Here is a 21,180-nt window from a genome sequence, read left to right as displayed (position 1 = left end):
TTTAGCTTTCTGGGATCCAGCACTGGTTTCTTGCCCATTTTGGTCACTAACTGGAAGGAGGCTGAAAGCACAAAAAATAGTAAAAATGCGGTATGTCCCAGTAAAATGTCAAAATTGTATTGAAAAATTGGGTTTTCCAATTCAAGTCTGCCTGTTCCTGAAAGCTGGGAAGATGGTGATCTTGCCACCACAAACCCTTTGTTGGTGCCATTTTCAGGGAAAAAACCACAAGCTGCCTTCTGCAGCCCTTTTTTCCCATTTGTTTGAAAAAAACAAAATGTTCACTGTATTTTGGCTAATTTCTTGGTCTCCTTCAGGGGAACCCACAGAGTCTGGGTACCTCTAGAATCCCTAGGATGTTGAAAAAAAAGGACGCAAATTTGGCGTGGGTAGCTTATGTGAACAAAAAGTTATGAGGGCCTAAGCGCGAACTGCCCCAAATAGACAAAAAAAGGCTCGGCACAGGAGGGGGAAAAGGCCTGGCAGCGAAGGGGATAAATTGACGTTAAAGTTCGTTAAAAATTGTCACTTTAAATGTAATATTTTAAACTAAAAAAACTGACATTTTTCAGTTACTTTAAGTGAAGGTATTTGTAAAGATATTTCATGCCCCTTCAGCCTTATTTGCGCTGTACGGAACTACACTTAAATAAATAAACAATGCTCCTTAGGACATTATGAATGTGGGGTGACATACTAACTTATACAAAAAAGCAATAGATGAAATGCAGATTTAATCTCAGCTATAACTAGTGCAAAACCAGTCCTGGTATGCCTATGTTCTGGTTCAGGGAGGAACTGGCTTGGTAGTTTGGGTTGGCCTGTTCCGATTGGAGCAGAGTCAAGACTGATTTGCATATAGTTGGGTCCAATCTGAGATGGCATGGTGTGCAAAACTGCAATGGACTGTGAGGCAACCTTGAGTAATTACCAGTGGCTGAGTTTAATTCAAGAATTCTATCCATCACTTTTTTGTATACTTTAGTATTGTAGGACCGGTATTCCCAGAGGTGGGCCCGGTGTACACTGTGTCGCTGGAACCAAACTATACCCAACTGATGAGCCTATCACTAGTGTGACAATGGTCATGGGTTGCTTGTGTTCTGGCTTAATAAAGACCTGGCCTGGCATTTCAGGCTGGACTGTTCCTAAGGGAGCAGGGTCAAGAATGATTTGCAAATGGCTGGGTCCAGACTGAGGTGGAATGGTGTGCAAAATAATGATGGACTGGGATGCAGCCCAGGGTAATTCCTTCTGGCTAAGATTAATTCAAGCATTCCATCCATCACTTGTTTGTATTCTGTTATGAATATGAACCTTTCCATTCTCCCTCTCGCTTTACTATGAAACAGTTTAAGATTTTTTAAGAATGTTGTAAGAATAGTACTTAAACCATTCACAACAGTTAAATGAACTATAATGGAAACAGCCATTAGCCCTATCAACTAATACAGCTTCCTGTTTTGAGGATGGTGATGAAAAAACAAACCCCATTGTATCAAGCAGCATGGAGTCGTGGACGGTGTTCATAGATAAACAGTTCTTCAAAGGAAAAGGAATTTCACAGAACAAAACTGAACTTTTATTGTCTCTTTCCCTTCCAGGTATGATGGGGAGTTGTGGATTCTTAGAGCACTGGAAGCAGTGCAGGGAGAGCTAAAACTGTTAACTTTCTTGCTTTTCCGACAGTATGAAGAGAACGGGTCACACGTTTCTCTTTTAGGCAATGGGAAATAGGACATAAAGAGGAGGGGTGGGCAGACAGCATCCCCTCAAAGCTAAGAAAATCTTGAGGACAGTGAATCAGGTCTAGTGTCAGTGGCCTCTGTTTCAGGCCTCTGTGTATGGCGATGCCTTTATCTCCTACTCTTTTGAATCAACAGAACTGCATCAGGAGAAACCAATAGTCTAGATCTAAGAGCAGTCAAACGTTGCCTGTTTCTTGAACCCAGCCATGTCAGTGAATTGAAATGTGGGAAATCCAGGAACAGGAAGGGATAGCGGCATACTTCACTTTAGCATGCAAGTATTATTAAGAGATGATTTTATTCCTCTTATTTTCCTCATTGCCGTAGTTTTATGATGATAATATGTTATTTTCACTACTCTATTAAGCACAGCCTTTCCTGTATGGCTGTTTTGTTTCCCTAGTGCCATAACATTACTTGGAAGGGTGGAGGTACACACTGTGTAAACATGAACTATTTTTGGGCACAAAGCACCCTCCTACCTGAGTATTCATATAGTTTAAACTAACAGGGAGACCAGCTGAAAACCCAAGATGCCAATCCCCCTCGTTTCAAGAACTAAGCAGAGAGGACTAAAAGGAGGGTATCCTATAGTCCAAAGTGCCACATTCATCTTGAATCTGACAAGAATTTCCATTTTACTTAAATGTATTGGCCTTGAACTTTTCAATAGATTTTTAGTCAACAAAGACCTACATGCTGAGTGTGCCCCTCACCACTGCCGGTCCCAGAAGAATGACACTACGTAAAAGAAGAACTAGTGAAGGGGGTTATTTTTATGGGGGATAAGGTTGTCATTGAATGTTTCTGTATTCACAAACTATTGACAACAGACTGAGGTTTCCCCTGGGCTTTTTTGGGTTGGGGTCCACACCACTAGTCTCTCAAAGGCTGGAAAATGTTATCTAGAGATGAAGTCCACTGGAGATCCAGAATCCTGATATAAGTTCCCTACCTATGAGATTTTCAACATGAAGAAAAAAAAACGGTAGGAAAGACAGATAGCCCCAACTGCTCTGTAAACAGAAACTTGATGACAATCATGTAACACTCTTCATCATTGCCCCTCTTTAAGTGCTTGCAGTAAAATTAAACCACTGGTGAGAATATCCATGCAAAGCCCCTCCGTGCGCCCTCCAAGTGAAAGACATGGTCTTTACTGTCCCAGTAAGGTGCACAATATGTGCAAATGGTGCAGAGAAAAGCAAAGGTAATAAGAGCAAAGGGACCTCTAACCTGTCAGTACATCTTCATGTCTGTCCTCTGGTTTCCTCCTGCTATGGATATGCATTGCTGTGTATCCCTCCTCATCCTCTGGGTTGCTCCTCCTGTTCACCTGCAGAGCTGAGTATTCCTCTTCATCCTTTGGTTTCCTCCTCCCCTTGAACTGCAGGGCTGTGTATCCCTCCTCACCCTCCATTGATGAATTTCTAAAACTGGGTTTCTGACAGAGGGTCTGAGTCTCTAATGGAAGCTCTCAGAGTGGGTAGGCCGTGCCACTGATGTCTACACCTTGCACAGGAACCAGAAACCACCAGCCCTCAGATAGAATGTCAGATAAAGTAGGGCTGCCCACAACCTCTGAACAGGAAGTGAGGGAAGTTTCAAACCTAAAATATGTTTTAAATGGTGCCAGATGTAAATGTGTGTACAGGCCTTGGTTCTGTCCACTTTAATATGGAATGCCTGAAGGGTAAATTGCTTTGGCTACGCAAGGCTCACTGTCATACCATTGGGAGTGAGTGGAGAAAGGCACCACATTGCAAGGAATGTTGAGTCTGCATTCAAGTTGGGCAGTGTAAGATATTGGAGTATTTGTTCAGGGAGGTGAGAACCCTCCTCAAATAATAATCACAATCCTTGTCAGGGCGAACCACTCATGTCACTAAATAAACATAAGCTTAACCTTCTGGCATCTGGGCCCCAAGCTGTCAAGCTTATTTTGGAAGCAATGTGCAAAGTATTTATGCCATACTCAACCAGTAATTAAGTGAAAATACAACAGAAGAAAAATTCTGAACGAATTTGAAAGAATAAAATTCAATTGAATAATAAAAATTACACCAAAATTACAATTATATAATAAGTAGAACCAGATATATGAATTTTTTAAATTTGAATTATAAAAGAGTGTCAAAAAGCACAAAACACCATTGGCATTTGCCTGTTCATGCTAGACCGTGTCAAACTCAGAAGTTAAGACTGGCTGCAATTATGTTCAGAATTTGATACAGGGGCCACGTTCATCCAGGTTGAAAGTTTATGTTCAGAATTAGAAACTTTTCTAGAGAAAAAGAGGTCATTAACAAGTTGTTGGCGGGGCAGGCTGCAACCTTGATCCGAAGTAGGATGTGGGAGGACATTAGGATTACCATAGTACACTCCCCAGTCACAACACCAGTCTCAGAATCAAAGTTTAGTGTGGCTAAAGACCTTCACCATTCTGCATTTATCCTGATACACTGCAGTTTCGGACTTTTTATGCAGTAAAGACCACAGGAAGTACTGTAAACATAGGTACATCAGCACCTGGGAACCTTTATTACATTGGTCAGAGAAGAACTATGTGTGCCTTGGGGCACCCCCTACTCAAAGGCTGGTGAAACATAAACTGCACCCTATTTCAGACTTCTGCAGAACACAGCTAGACCTGTGAAAGGATACCAGGTAGGCTAAGCTGCATGTGGCATCCATGACATGTGAGAGGGACCTGAGTAGGTTGGACCCACTTAAAATCCTGTGACAAAAACATCTCCACGAATCTTAAGACGGATAGCCTTGGTGTCTCTAGGAATATAAGAAGCTGAAGAGGACATTCCCATTTCATGTGGCCAGTCACAACTGGACCTGGACTTTGCTATTGCTCTTTGCTTGACACCATGAGAATGTTTCAGTTCTTGTCCGAGCTCCTGGGGTTCTTTGAAGTGTTCTTCTGTGTTTGTTTGGATACCAAAAGAAGTTTTGGAATTTTCTCACAACATTTGTTCCACAGCTCCTGAACTTTAAATGGACCCATAGGGATAAGTATCCTATGAGCAGTTCTACAGCACCAGATTGAATTTCAGGTCCATCCTCATTGAAGAAGAGTTTTTCTTCAGAATAACAGCAAAGACCCTTTTCAGATGGGGACTTGAACATTGTATGATCTTCTCTATTTCCTGGCCCTTGCAGGGCAAATCTACATGTTGAATCTGACCTGTGCACAATTGTGGTCACCCTCAAAATTGTGCCTATGTCCTGTCCTAACATGAAGTTGACTACTATAGGCACAAAGCACTTTCTATCGCTATTTTCACTTAAATGTTTAAAAAATGGATATCACTTGTTCAGCATATTGGATTTTTGTCATTTTGGTGTAATTTGACCTATTACACTTTTCTATAGTGCTATAATTTGGAGAAGGATTTTAATTGTGTTATATTGTTCACGTTTGAATTGTTTTGGTACTTCTAAATGCTTTATACATTTTTTTCTAAGATAAACCTGTCTGCTATGTGCCACTGATACCAGGCATTGAGCACAGGTTCAAATTAGTGAAACCTTTGACTAGACCTAACACGATGGTGACTTTGTGAATGATGGTGAACAACCAGTTACCCCAACCAATAAATCACTTTCTGACAACAATGAGCTAGGGTTAGCTGTGTACATTAGAAACACACAGAACAGGTACACAATAATATTACATGTGTTTATTACAGTTTCAAGGGGGAAAAGACAAGATGTGTGTTACACATCAGCAAATAATATTTAGTCAATGTACACTATTTGTTTCTCTTGTGTCATTATTGCAATATTGAATTGTTAGCTCTTGTGAAATGGTGTTGATGGAAAAGTCTGGCAGGAGGTGGCAAAAGCGTTTTCTTGCCAACACCCAACACCCAACACCTAGACCTCCTGTAGTGGAATCACAGAGGCACTAAATTCCCGATCACAGTCAAGCCAGAGGTGCATAAAGTTAAAAATCAACCTACTCGTATCCTTTGTGGCTCTGTCCATAGTTATCAGGTAGGGTCTACACTGTTCCTCCAACCTGGAACCAGGAAGCTGGATTAATGAAGAAACATGACAGAGCAAGAATAATGAAGGAGAAGCGATAAGCTCTCCTGGTGAGCAGTAAATACTGTGAAATGATGGAGTCAGGAGACCTCTCAAAAAGTGTACAGCCTGAAAGAAAATGAAAAGTACAATGTTGAATATATTTGCAAACTGCAACTACAAGAATAGACTAGGGCCACATTACTGACCAATATGCGGATAAATATTGTGTGAGATGGCTTCATGCAAAAGTGGTGCCACACCTCTGCATGTTCTTTCCCATATGGACATGCTTGTGTACTTGTGAAGATTCTGCATGTAGTGTACCTATTTTTTCTTGTTATCTTCAGTTTGGGTGTGCAACACTGTGGGTAGGGTGAAGAACAAAGAACGCAAGCAAGTATTTGGAGCCCTATCAATGATGCTTACTCTTATAAGGTGTAAGAAAAAATACTTTTTGCAGGTTTCCCCCAGGTTTGTGCCCCATTTTGGTCTATTAGCTGCTGGTTTTCGACTTTGAGAGTGCACTGAGGCATGCTATTCAGACATCAGTAACAGTGTTTCTCTTTCAAATTATATATTTAATTTGTGTTAGAAATGGGGTTTCTGGTTGGCTAGGGTATGCGGCTAAGCCAGGCAGAACCCACCCACTCTAGTCAGGGCGAGGGAGTTACATACCCAAGATAACCCCTGCTCACCCCCTTGGTAGCTTGGCACGAGCAGTCAGGCCTATCCCAGAGGCAATGTGTAAACACATGTGTGCACTATCCTCAACACAAAGAAAACAGAACACCAAGTCATATAAAAAATAAACTGCATTGTACACAACATTATTAGACCAAACACAACATGTCAGTAATACCCTGCTACCCAAGCAGTTGACAAATCATTACACAGCATGATTACTCTGCAAAAACCAGCAGTAGTCACATATAACACACAGGTTACTCATTATTCTGCAACATAAGAAGTAGTCAGAAAAATATTACTACAATAATGCCCTTCTCATAATATCATCATAACTGCCCATCCCAGGAACGTTAGAAAGCATGTGGCAAGTCATGAAACATCAAACTAAATGCCCATATCATAAACTCATCCTATCTGCCCATAAAAGAAACATCAGAAAATATATGGGGCATCAGCAAAATCATATCATCTATCATGAGAGCAACATAAATGTCCATAACAGGAGCATTACAAAACAAATGACCAATGTATGGCTTGTAAAGGCAACGTCATGAATGCACTTCAACTGAGAATGAGGGGAAGGAGGCCCCCAGCACCCCTCAGTGCCAAAACAGGGGGCGTCTGAAGATTGGTGCAGAGGAGGGGGGGTGGCACGCACTCCCTCCATTCATTTGTAGGGGCCCCTCCTGGGTCAACTGTCCTCGGGGACACCCGGAACCATGACCGCCCAAGAAAAAACAGTATGCAAAAATTGGAGCGTCACACTCCTCTGGCAGCTATCGGGGGAAGAAGGAACTTACCCTTGCCTCCCCCACGTCCAGCTCTCCGGGCAGCCCAGGGATCCAGAGGGACCTCCGATGAGGTCTCTCTCCCTCCTGGGGCCGCTGCCGTCCACTCATGCGCACCCGATCTGGTGTGCAAGTGTGACTCCTGTTCGGACCGCAGCGGTGATAGGGCCAAAGCTGGGGACGGCTGGTGCCCTGGAGGTGCTTCGTGCAGCACGCTTCGCACCAGGGGCACTGCTAGGAGTGTGCTCACTCCATTCTTCACTTTGTAGTGTCCCAGGGGCACAAAGATCAGCGCGCTTCAATGCGCTTGTTGATTTCCAGGCACCCGGGTCGCGGCAGTGATTTCTTCACTCGGCAACGCAGAAACGCACTTCCCATGGCGTGAGCCTTATAAAAAGAAAGCGCTCCCCAGGTACTTTAGCAAATTAAGAAAGAAGCTCTCCAGGCATGTTCGGCAAGAGAAGTGGAGCGCTGACCAGGTGCTATGCAATACAAAATGAAGCGCTCCTCGTGCCCTACAAGCAGACAATTACAGGGGACAGGGGCCACAGCACCCAGCCCCTGGGGACCCAAACGTGGAGCACAGGGCAGTAGGGCCCAGAAACAGGCCAGCACAAATGGGATGCAGACAGTGGCAGTTCCTCCTAGTGACCCAGCAGGTCACAGGTCAGAACAGCAGCAGCAGTCCAAGGCGGTTCCTGGTGAGTCCCTCCAGGAGCATTCTGTGTCCAGATCCAAGTATGTTTCTAGTGTGTTGGTGTCTCTCCTTGTGGGGAAAAATCCCCTGTACTTATACTCAGTTTTTTGAAGTGCACAGAGGGGGAGAGGAGGTTCCAAATAGTTACATCTGGTTCTGGGAGTGTCCCCTCTCTCCTCCAGCACAGGCTCCAGACATCATTTGGGGGTAAACAAGCCCTTTGTGTGAGGTCAGGGTACAGCCTTTATAGATGCATGTGTGCCCCGCCATCCCTTCTCTCAGCCCAGGAAGACCATTTAAGATGTAGATGCACCTCTGTGACACCCCCACCATTCCTGAGTACAGGCTGTCTGAAAAGTATGCACAAAGCCCAGCTGTCACTCTGCCCAGAAGTGAATTGGAGTCAAGCTGCAGAACACCAGCGTCATAAGTACAGAGAAATGCTCACTTTCTAGAAGTGGCATTTCTATATTGGTAATAAAAAATCCAGCTACACCAGTAATCAGAATTTCTCACTACCATTACAACCCTACCATAATGCTTGCACTAGCCCTCATAAGTCAGACAATAGCCCCTAGACATAAGGCAGGGCATTTCCAATACAATCCTATAAGCAAGGCAGCACTCACAGCAGTGAGAACCCAAATAGGCTGTTTGTCACTACCAGGACAGGCCAAGCAACCAGGCACATGTCCTGCCTTCTACATACATAGCACCCTGCCCAGAGGGCTAGCTAAAGCCTAACTTAGGGGTGACTTACATGTAGTGAAAGGGGAGTTCTGGGCCCGGCAAGTAAATTTAGATGCCAGGTCTCTGTGGCAGTAAACTATGCATGCAAGCCCTGCGCTAGCAGGCCTGAGACAGGTTTGAAAGGCTACTTCAGTGGGTGGCGCAAGCAGCGCTGCAGACCAACTAGTAGCTTTTAATTTACAGGCCCTGGGTATAGGGATACCACTGTACAAGGGACTTATAGGTAAATGACATGTGCCAATTAGATGTAAGCCAATCATCCCTACTTTAGAAGGGAGAGCATCTGCACTTTAGCACTGATCAGCAGTGATAAAGTGTTCAGAGTCCTAGAGCCAACAGCAAGAGGTCAGAAAAATAGGTGGAAGGAGGCAAAAAGTTTGGGGATGACCCTGCAAACAAGGACAGGTCCAACAATTGGGTACTCCCAATTGGCATATGCTGACTTATTTATAAGCCCTTGTGTATGGTACCCAGGCACCAAGGGCATTTAACTGTGTTGCCGGATTGGGGACAGCCCACTGCGCATGTATGTTTGGCCGGCCCGAGACGGCTGGCCAAACATACATGCGCTCTTAGGGGGAGTGCTGTGCACTCCCTCTCACTGCTCATTACCTCCGTGGCCCGCCCCTTTAAAAGAAAAGGCTAATAAACATGGTTTATTATCCTTTTCTTTAAATGGTTTTGCAGCAGCCGCTGCTGGCGAGGGTGACGCTCCTCTGCCCTAATGGAGGGGCCGCCCCTGTTCAACGCAATCATTTGGAATGCAGTGAAATTCATTTTGTGAGTGTCACATTACCTTCTATGATCCTACCAGTGTTTTTCTAAGATTAGTCTTGTGCAAACTGATGTACAGTGGAGGTGGTAACAGAGCTTTAAGTGAGATTAAAATGGTCTGGAGAGTCAGTGGTCTTCAAAAGGGGCATTGCTTAAAAATATAAGTAGGGTGAAAAATTACGAAAATGTTAAAACGTGAATTAAACATCACCAAGGTAGATGGAAGGAAGAGTGTCTTAGGATTGGCACAGGCACTCATGTTCTCCCTTTTACATCGCATTCCTCTGCAATATTTTCCTTTGCATCACTTAAGACTTGTACTTCTACATCTTTCTTCCTATTCTCTGAATCAGCATATTTTATACTTCATCTTCTTCTTCATAACTTTCTTTTCAGTCTCCTCCATGTGCTTCCTTTCATCTCCTCCCTTTCACCATCCTCTCTTGCTCTCTCTGGGATAGATTTCAGAAAAGTGGAGCTGCACCTAGTACAGCGCCACTTTCCTTACCCCGCTAAGCGCTCCACTACTGCCCCCATGTGCGCGCCGTATTTAAAATACGCCACACCATGGCGCAGGGTAGGGGGCAAAAGCTTCCACGTTTTTGACGCAATTGATGTACTGTTCAAGGTTAGCCACAAAATGTTGGCACTAACTCTGAACAGTACATAGGGGCCTATTGTTTCTTTCCCTCTCTCTCTCATACACAAAAACACACACACACAAACACACAACATGCACAGACACACACACTGGCAATTATTCAGCAACTTTTTACTTCCCTGGCACATGTCCTTATACTATCAAATTACAACTGGCACCTATTTGAACATCAAATATGTGCACTCTGCAGAGGCCAGAGATTGGATGGCATGTAGTCTGAACTTTGTATGATCCATTTAGGAAATTGAGTCATTACTTATGCAGGATGTGCGGCCTGTAAAAGTAATAGGTCCACAATTGTCTCCTTTCAGGGTACCAAGCACCTTGTTGTAGCACTTGAGTCTTTCAAGGTAGCAAAGCAAAGCAGTCCAAGACCTACCCAGTAGAGGTGGTGTGGTCTAGTAAATGCCATTCCCTAGAATGCAACAATGACACTCAATAACGGATTGTCTAGTCAATGCTTTTATTTTGGAAAAGGAGAGGGCATTTATTTCACACACTCAATACTTAATACTATGCATTAATTTATAAATAAATACATCAGACAGTTGACAATACATTTGGTGACACTCTTGAATCACCTTTGATCCCTGGTGGGTTACAGTATACCACCATCGTCAATTATACATATAAAACATTACAATATAGGAGGACATCACTTTAACAAAGCCAGCCTATTGGCTTTGTTGAAGGGGCACAATAATAATATAAAGGTCCAGCCTATTGGCTTTGTCAAAGGTCACCACAATCAAATATAAGGTAAGCAAATTGATTTTGTCAAGGGGTCACCACTAGGCCTTGGAGAAATTTTAATTCAGTCAGAGTAATCGGAGTCATTTCAATAATTATGCATTACTCTTGTGACATGATTACACCAGGTGGAGTAATTAAGAAAAATTTGGGTCAAAATCCTACTTCAGGAACAATAAACTAAGAAAGATTGAGTGGCTGCTAGCTGTTGATATTCGTGTCCTGTAGCATGTAGAGCAAAATAGATCCCCTGCTCATTTTTGATGCACAGAAAATAGGGCTAAACTCTGGATTATACTTCTTGCACAATGACACATAGTTACGAGTATGTTTGTGGTATTTACGCTAGAAGAATTTCACCAATCACACCCACCACTATTCACCAAAGCCAAATGACTTTTTCAAGGGGCCACTACATCAATATATAAGTCAAGCTAATTGGCTCTGTCAAGGGGTCACCACATTGTGAGAACCATAATAACATGTTAAGAAATCATCACAATATTACTGAAATCAGTAGCTATGCTTAAATGTCATCGGTTTTGTCAAAAAAGCATTTCAATGTTTATTTAAAAATGTTGTCAGTGAAATATTTTCATTAAAGCATTAAAAATCAACATAACCTGTGTCTGGTTGCTTCTTTTACACGTTGAGGCTACATAAATTACATCCATTGGACCAAGCACTAGATGTCCCTGCACTCCCAGATGTAGAGCAAAAGCTCCAGCCTAACAAGTACTTGAAAAGTAAGACAAAGGCCCTCATTCTGACCTTGGCGGGCGGCGGAGGCCGACCGCCAAAGTCCCGCCGTCAGGTTACCGTTCCGCGGTCGAAAGACCGCGGCGGTAATTCTGACTTTCCCGCTGGGCTGGCGGGCGGTCGCCTTCAGACCGCCAGCCAGCCCAGCGGGAAAGAGGCTTCCACGATGAAGCCGGCTCGGAATCGAGCCGGCGGAGTGGAAGCTGTGCGACGGGTGCAGTTGCACCCGTCGCGTATTTCACTGTCTGCGCAGCAGACAGTGAAATACATGTAGGGGCCCTCTTACGGGGGCCCCTGCAATGCCCATGCCAGTGGCATGGGCACTGCAGGGGCCCCCAGGGGCCCCGCGACCCCCCCTACCGCCATCCGGATCTCGGCGGTCCGACCGCCGGGATCTGGATGGCGGTAGGGGGGGTCGGAATCCCCGCGGCGGTGCAGCAAGCTGCGCCGCCGCGGAGGATTCAATGGGGCCGCGGTACACTGGCGGGACCCCGCCAGTGGTGCCGGTCCGACCGCGGCTTTACCGCCGCGGTCGGAATCCCCATTGGAGCACCGCCGGCCTGTCGGCGGTGCTCCCGCGGTCCTCCGCCCTGGCGGTCAAAGACCGCCAGGGTCAGAATGACCACCAAAGTCTCCCCAGGTTATGCAGTTTGGGAGCTGGGAGACATTGGGTTAATTTTTCCCAATACTTCCTAGTAGGGGCTGCTGCAGTCTCTGCAGCCTCAGACCACATAGTTTGTGTTGATGGTACCCCTGCTCTCCCTGGGGCAACACAAAAGGCAGGAAGAATAGGCAAATAAATTAACCTTTTGTGACTCAATACGGGGAGCTCCCAGGGGAAGTGGTGAATATTTTAACAGCAGGTGCTCCCTTTTGACTTTGGGCATGCAGCTGCCTTTGCTTCCTCCTGTTTTTCATTTACATGGTGCCCCAATACCACCTGGGCCCCGCAGCTGCAAAAATTATTGTGGACCCCAGTGGACCCTTTGTTTGCCTTCTCTGACAGAGGTGGGAGCCAGCAGCAGTTTCCTTGCTAAAGGACAGAGAATTTCCGGGCTAGCGCAACCCATACCACTTCAGGCATAGGCATGGGTGGCAGGCAGCGTCCCTGGCCAAATGGGGCTTCAGCTGCTTTGGACTTCAGGGATGGGTCGCTAAGCCCTATTCTTTCATCATTGCACTGGCCTTCTAGGGAGATGGGGCCCCCAAGGGCAGCCTACAGTCGGGTGAGGGGCCCCACGCATGCCTGCTCCCCCTTGATAATGGAGTAATCCTTCACTGTCCTCCAGGCTCTGGCCCACCAAGGGGTAGTTTAAGGACAGACACAGAGTCCAAGCACTCTGTCACTAAAGCAAGTGGGGGGAGTCAAAGGTCCAATACTTTACAGTTGCATAATTGGCCTCTTAGCCTCCAATGGGACACACTTTGCAGGGAGCTGCCATCACTGGCTCCATGCTCCAGCTTTCTTCGGTGCCTGGCTCCTGATGCTGCCCTCATCTTGCTTGAGCCCAGAAGTCCAGGTCCTTTCTCAACTGTTGCTCAGTGGGTGTAAAGGGGCCAGCATCACTGACCGTGGAGAGACCCACTAGTCCTGAGGTCTGATGCAAAGTCCTCAGTCCATTAGGGCATTAGGGGGCATGTCTGTTTAGCTATCGATGGTGTTGCTACCAATCAAGGTCAAGGGTCTTGCTCTCTTTTATGTTCTGGGGATGCCACTTTTATGCCTAGGGTGTGGAACACTCCTTTGCCTAACATTAAAATGGATCAGTTTCTACCTTCCAGCTGGGTTTGGCTCTAGTCTGGCTATTGATGCAAAGGTAAGGCAGGCCTGGTGTCAGGTTTCCACATGTGTTGCTGCATGCAGGTTCCTTTGAAGTGTAATCAGGGCAAGGAACAACTCTTCCTCAGCGATCTTATCAAGAAGACCCCCTCCCCTCTACACTAGGCCCTGTTTTTTCACTGTCTGACTCCAATATGTTTAGTCACCTGAAGGCGCCAGAAAATTTAGATAGGGAAATGTCAACTTTTTTAAAGTAGCATTTCTAAAATAATAATTTAGAAGCTGAGTTTATCATTAAAAAGGATTTTTAAATTACAATTCTAAAGAGGGGAAGAAGTATTTATCTAACTGCTACAAATCCAACTTTAACACTTAATAACTGTAACAATTTAGCCCAATGATTCACTATGTCACCTGCCAGACTTGCTGCAGTGAAAATCGTTTTTGGGATTATTTAACTGTAAGGAAATATTCAACATTAAATTCTGCATGTCCTACTTTTAAATATAGTGCACCCAGCCTTTACGGGCAATAAGGCCCAAACATGGGTGACTTATTAATATTTAAAAGGAAGATATGGAAAAACTAAAACTGACAGGCTACACATGTGAAGCTACTGGGGTGCCTACAACTGTAGTCTCTCACATGTAGCCTACACCAGTGTGTACATGCATGTGCACACTTGTAACCAGCCCAGTGCCCCTTGCTCTAGATGTATTGCAGCAGCCTTATCTTTAAAGGTGGATGCAGATGGTAAACAGGTGCAGTCCAATAATCATGCAATTATCGAAAGTGAGACTCAGGTAGTGAGATTCACCCACAGTAAAGGTAAAAAAAGAAGCTGATTAAAAGGCAAAAAATCATGGCATGCTAAACTTCACTGCAGTGTCTGTGTGTGCAGTCTTAAACTGTAAATTCGACTTGCAAAGTGTACCCACTTGCCAGGCCTATACCTTCCCTTTTCTGACATGTAAGACACCACTAAGGTAGGCCCTAGGTAGCCCCAAGGGCAGGGTGCAGTGTATGTTTAAGGTAGGACATGTAGTAATGTGTTTTATATGTCCTGACAGTGAAATATTGCTAAATTCGTTTTTCACTGTTGCAAGGCCTGACCCTCTCATAGGTTAACATGGGGGCTACCTTTAAATCTGATTAAAGTGTAGATTCCCTTTGGGAGTGGATGGCCATGTGGAGTTTGGGGTCTCTGAGCTCACAATTTAAAAATACATCTTTTAGTAAAGTTGATTTTAAGATTGTGTGTTTGAAAATGCCACTTTTAGAAAGTGAGTATTTTCTTGCTTATACCATTTCTGTGACTCTGCCTGTTTGTGGATTTCCTGTCTGGCTCAGTTTGACAGTTGGGCTGGTTGTGCCTCACACTAGACAGCGGCACAAAGGTAGCTGGGGTGTAGTCTGCATTTCCTGAGGAGCCATCTGTGCTAGGAGCGAGGGAAGGAATGGTCACTCACACCTGAAAGGGCTCTGCCGGCCATCACACAATGTAGTCTCCAACCCTCTGGTGAGTGTCTGGGGCCGAGCCTGGGCAAGGCAGGATTTCACATTCAAGAGAGACTTTGATTTGAGGTATTCCTACTTCAAAGCAAAAAATGGGTGTAAGAAGGGCACCCAAAACCACAGACTTTAGAGGAACCTCTGCCTGGAGAAGAGCTGAAGAGCTGAGGAAGAAGATCTACCCTGTCAGTGACTGTGCTTTGTGGAGCTATCCTGCAGTTGCTGCTTCTACCAGAGTAAGAGGGCAAAGACTGGACTTGTGTGCCTTCTGTCTTGTGAAGATCTCCAAGGGCTTGATTTGGAGCTTGCCTCCTGTTGTTTGAAGTCTCAGGGACAGCAAAGACTTCTCTCTGCCAGCACCTGGAGTCTTTGGAGAGACTCATACTCTGCCAAGTGGTGCCCATCCAGTTCCTGGGACCCTGAAAGGAGAAGCTGGCAGCCTAAGAGGAAGAAACCACACACAGAACGCCGTGCAGGGGAAAGACCAACGCAACTCCGATCTGCGGCTGGAAAATCGATGCGGTGCCGGCTTTTTGGCTGAAAATCAACGCTCGTCTGCAACGTGACCCGAAGATCGATGCCCGTGGATCAGTGGCGGCCGGCAGCTTTAGGAGGGAGGGGGGCGGGCGGGGCATACACACACACACTCGTTCTTTCACACACAGACATGCACGCACGAACATCCATTAACAACACTCATACCATTCAAACATGCACGCAGGCACCAAACATTCATTTTGAAACATCACACACACTAATTCTTTCACACACACACGCACGCATATCCATTAACAACATTCATACCATTCAAACATGCACACACGCACGCACCAAACATTCAATTTGAAACATCACATACATACACACACACTTACCTTCGGCCTCCAGGTCCCAGGAGGGTTGGGACTGCTGCCTTCACTCATTGGCTGACCCTAGGTCAGCCAATGAGGGAAGGCAGCAGTTCCAGCCTCGTAACAGAGTAGGATGGGGTCAGTGAGACTGCTGACCACTCCCCACTCTGTGATGAAGTGTCACTGATTGACACTCGCCCTGGGCACTTCAGGGCTTAAACTGAAGCGCCCAGGGAGAGTGTCAATGGGTGACGCTTTCCTCGTCTCCCAGGGGAGGGCCTCGAAGCACCTTTGCTGGGCTGAGGAGGTCACGCCCATAGGAGCTGTGATCTCCTCAGCCCAGCAACGTTCAGCTCAGGCAGCCAGGAGTCTGCGCAAATCGTGCATGTCTGCTCCTTGCTGCCTGACCTGAACATGAAGAGTGTCTGTCCGTCTGACCATTGGTCAGCCTGACAGACACTCTTCATGGGGGGCAAAAGGTGGCGGGGCATGGCCCCTCCGCCCTAAAGGAGGGGCCGCCTCTTCCGGGGATGGAGAAACAATGGACAGCATCGCTGAAGGAGGCTGGTGAGATCGCAACCCACGCTGCATGGTTTTCAGATCATCGTGCGGCTGGATTTCCAAAGCAAAGACTGCTGGGTGTGTAAAAACGAAACAAGGCCTGCTTGGACCCGAGAGTGCTGACTGGATCGACGCATTGCTCTCCTGCAGAGAGAAGAAACAACACACCCCAAACCGACCAAAGGAGAAACGACGCAAGGTCTCGCTCGTCAGTGAAATTGATGCAGCGCATGCCCTTTTTGACGCACACTCTCCCGTGCGGGGTTATATTTGATGCACCCAAGGTACATTTTCACGCTAACAGTGTTAGTGTGTGTTTAAAATTGCATGAATACTCTCTTTGCATATTTAGTGATAACTTGACTTTTGTATTGTGATTTTTTGTTGTTTTGGTCGTGCTTTGTTTAGATAAAAACTTCCTATTTTTCTAAACCTGTGTTATGTCATTTTGTAGTGTTTTCATTAAGTTACTGTGTGTGTTGGTACAAATACTTTACTCCTAGCACTCTGAAGTTAAGCCTACTACTCGTGCCAAGCTACCAAGGGGGTAAGCAGGGGTTAGCTGAGGGTGATTCTCTTTTACCTCTTTTAAACATATATTTACCCATATAGACTTACCTTCAGAATTTTGTGGTACTCAATGTTCTGGTCACAATATTGTTGCAGAAAAATATTTTTGTTGTTGATATTCTGACATGCAAACCACTTTACTTGTCATACAGTTATGTAACCGTGGAGTTTCTGCATTTTTTAGACTGATCTGTGGGCAGAAATGTTTGGTGATTCTGAGTGTGTGAATCTTGATCAGTGAATTGCAGGTTATTGATAAGCTTTCTGTTCCCCTTAGGTGCTTAAAAAACCTGTGATTTGGGGCTTAGTTTTTAAGGGCCTAATTTAGATTTCAGCGGATAGGTTACTCGGTCACAAAAGTGATGGATAGTCGGTCAAAATATAAATCCCATAGCATACAATGGAATTTATATCTCGGCAGATAGGCTATAACCTGTTTGCCGAAATCTAAATCTGACCCTAAGTTTTCGAAGGAGCTTTCCTGAGCTTTGTTAGTTCCTTCAACATCTGTTTTCCATTACTGGTTTCAGTTCGAAATAGTTTGGCAGTCATCACAGTTAGCATGGACATCCTTATTCATGTAAAGAGTGTTTTTGGGCCAAATTCAGGATTGTAACTAGTGCATATTTACTGCACTCCCAAGTCATTTCCTCCTTTGTAAACCATTAGGATCTGGTGACATTTGAGAGGGGAAAATGGGTTACAAAAGGGGAAACCGTGAAACCAACATGTAAGCAAGCTCTGATGCTGCACATCATCCTTCATCTGACCTCCCCAACCTGGATCCGTCTGGTAAAATTGCTCATGTGGGATCTGGTTCTCTTTAAGTGGAAGGAAAGAGAGTCTGGCCTCCTTCCAAACGACTCTGTGGAGTGGTAATAATGCATTTATTTGGCAATCACAAGAAAAACAAGACAATTTTAAAATAAAATCAATACATTAAATTTCACATAGTTTGTTACAATTGAATAAACAGAGACAATTAATATACACAAAATTTCCAAGCAAGTGACTTTAATCACTCGTACAAGTTAGTAAGACGAAGATCCTTCAGGACAGAACGTGTTGCTTTTCCATCTCGATGTTTGTGACAAAAAATGCTTAAACTGTAAGGAAATTTTACAGCAATTGCAAAAACAGTCACCCAGGTCTCATTTGATGGCTCCATGTGGCCTCCAGCATGGAGGTGAGCAATCTGGACCCCACACTGGCACAGAATTTAAAGTAAAAGGCCAAGTCCATCAAGGTTTCAATTGAGCTTCTGTTACACAGGCGATGTTGCGATGGGTCAGAACCACAATCTTGCTTTGTCCTGCTGCTTGGAAAGGGATATGTCCTGAACTGAGTCTAGTAAACCACTTTCTGATGTGAGAATCTTCCACATTCAGTGGGTATCCAAATCTGTGGTTGGCCTCTTCTTAAACCAGTGTCTATCTGACATCTGGGGAACACTTGGACTAAGACTGTAGGATGAATGTGCAAATTGCATCCCCTTATGTATACATAAAAACATGTTCTGAACAGACAGCACTGGTGGTGAAGGAGGATAAACCTGTAACCCCGTGCCATATGTAGATAGGATTAGGGACCTGGCCTTATACACCTTAAATATGGGACACATGAGCTATCCACCAAGTGTTCACCAGAAATTAAATAGTTAACAGGGCACTATTGAACTACAAATCTACAAATACATGGTCTGGAGAGTTGGTCTTCAGTAATCTTTTAAGATTGAGTTATTTTTTTTAACGGAAGATTCCATACAAATTAAGAGAACACAGCTCCATTGAACTATTGAATGTTCGCTTGATGGACACAGACAGCGGTCGAAATGCATTAAAAAAAGATTGTGAACTGTGATGCTGCATGCAATGGGGCGAGGTCGATGAGTGTGGGGGTGGGGTCGAAGGTGTGGGTAAAATAATGCACGGCTTAAATGAAAAATAGATTTTAAAAAGTGAAGTTAATTAGTGGTAAGTGCACTATTGTGTATTTTGAAACCTCTATTGGTTAATGCACTGAGAGATCTGTGTGAAACCAGAAAGCCACATAGTAAAATCTTGGTTGGTGCAGTGGAGAACTGTGGCTTGTTCATTGTTAGTGCTGTGAGGGCCCAGCCTCTGACAGAAAGCACTGAGAATGTGTAAGTCATTTTGTTAAACCTGCATCAAACACAGTATAAAACAGACTGCTACGAAACATGCAAAAAGGTTTAAGATGAAATAGTTTTTTCCAAAATATAGGTTTTAGTAATGCCCATACTGTACTTCATCATATATTTTTACTTAACTGCCCTGAAAAGCACACACTTCACAGCAGAGCTGGTAACTCCCTTGAACTACCAGTTGAAAAGTATAAATCTGTGTTACCACAAAGCTTCAGGTGATTCAATCAATTACAGTAGTACCTGCTCCCAAGCCCCCTTTACATTTGCAGATTAAACAGTTGCGCACATTAGCATTACTTTCAGGTGAGGAGGCACCCTGGCAAGAAGGCCTGTTCATTGTTAAGCTGCCTGCCTCCTCTCACAGAACAGGAGTCCCCCTGAATGAAACTTAAGCTGAAGCATTTGCAGGATCGGAGTTTACCTCCTGGGTCAGGTGTATTTTCATAAAAAGTAGGGGAACGTTTTTTCATAAGTTAAGACAGTAGTGGCATGTTGTGCCCCTCGGATCCCACCCACTTCCACCTCTGGACACAGAGAAAGCTTGCAGCTTGTCCTCGTTGTCCACAGCAATTAGCCAGGCCGCTCCCACAGAAGACACTCCAGAGACTGAACTCCCTTTGCATCCTTCTCACAGATCCAGTTCGCCTCCACCTCACAGCTTTCTGAATAAATTGATGTCTTCTTCGTGGCCCCACAGCTCCCTTCCTCATTGGTGCCGGTTACCTGGAACCTGTGCAGGAAAACATGACAGAGTGAGGCCAGGAATGTGTTGTTTGTAAATAACATTCTGCAAACTAAAACACGTCTGGATACTTAAATGAAAAACGTTTTAGAGCCCTTAAAAGGGGTCGACCTGAGATCACTTAATCTTGTTGTCATAGTCAGCAGGGGTAGTGGGGGGTGGAAATGTTTGCACCTTGGCCCTGAGGGGCGAGCAGCTACTCTTCAAAAGTGTCCATTCCTAATTAGCCTTTGATTGACTCTAAGAAAAAAGGTATTAAACAACATAATTATTATTGTATTTTTCTGATTAAAATAACTTTCACCTAGCCATCAGACAAACCTGACTTTACAGCAAATGAATGGCAAGTTGCCTTTTGGGGGTTGCTAGTTTATTTTTAGGACTATGTGTCTGGGCTCAAAATTCAGAATGTATAAACTGGGCTTTGATATAAAGCTGACTGTCACACAGGATAAAAGCCATTTGGAAGTTGTGTTTTAGATTTTTACAGCGAGGGATAGTTCGTACGGACTGACTGCTTAAGTCACATCCAACACCGAAAGTAAAGTCGGTCTTTCATAAACATGACGCATTGGAAACAGCACTGACAATGCCAGTCGTTTTGGCTTTTCTGTAGTAAAAAGCTAAGCTCACATAAAACATAGACAAAGCTCTGGCAAGACAGGGGCAGCTGCAGTAACACAGATATCAGGTACTGACAGGTGCAGCTGCAGTAACACAAGTACCAGGTACTGACAGGTGCAGCTGCAGTAACACAGATATCAGGTACTGACAGGTGCAGCTGCAGTAACACAAGTACCAGATACTGACAGGTGCAGCTGCAGTAACACAGATATCAGGTACTGACAGGTGCAGCTGCAGTAACACATGTACCAGGTACTGACAGGTGCAGCTGCAGTAACACAGATATCAGGTACTGACAGGTGCAGCTGCAGTAACACATGTACCAGGTACTGACAGGTGCAGCTGCAATAACACAGATATCAGGTACTGACAGGTGCAGCAGGAGAAACAGCACAGGGTCTGCCAAACACACAAAGAGCAGGCAGACTACAGACAGCCACCATACAGAATGACCTGCCAGGAGAACTGGTGACGTTCTTTATTGATTCTCAGTTTGGCAAGTTTATATTTGAACTTTAAAGCATTCTACCAAAAATGTCTTTGTCTACTCTGTGCAGCTTTTTATCACACAATGCGCATCTTTGTATTATATTTGAGAGAATTTCGACTGTGTTTATTAAAAGGCAGCATCAATCAGGAGACAAAGCGTGCATCCTTGCATAAGGCTTTTCTGGGGCTCATTCAGCAACATCCAAGGATGTCCTTCCGGTTTTCTGCA

The 21,180-nt window shown here is 44.7% G+C and overlaps 1 protein-coding gene across 2 annotated transcripts in view; it reads right to left on the bottom strand.

Annotated features, from left to right (window-relative positions):
- Positions 1-17,797: 17,797 nt before the first annotated feature.
- LOC138303608 (killer cell lectin-like receptor subfamily B member 1B allele C) overlaps positions 17,798-21,180 on the bottom strand; it is a 62,073-nt gene continuing 58,690 nt past the window's right edge. For both annotated transcript variants that reach the window (XM_069242900.1, XM_069242901.1), the window contains one exon: positions 17,798-19,826. In XM_069242900.1, the coding sequence (XP_069099001.1) occupies positions 19,667-19,826 (160 nt within the window). In that variant the 3' untranslated portion in view covers positions 17,798-19,666. The remainder of the gene's footprint in view (positions 19,827-21,180) is intronic.

The sequence above is a fragment of the Pleurodeles waltl genome, chromosome 7 (genome assembly GCF_031143425.1).
Source record: "Pleurodeles waltl isolate 20211129_DDA chromosome 7, aPleWal1.hap1.20221129, whole genome shotgun sequence".
Lineage (NCBI taxonomy): Eukaryota > Metazoa > Chordata > Amphibia > Caudata > Salamandridae > Pleurodeles > Pleurodeles waltl.
Note: the sequence above shows the minus strand (reverse complement) of the source record. Positions and strands in the feature narration are given on the sequence as shown.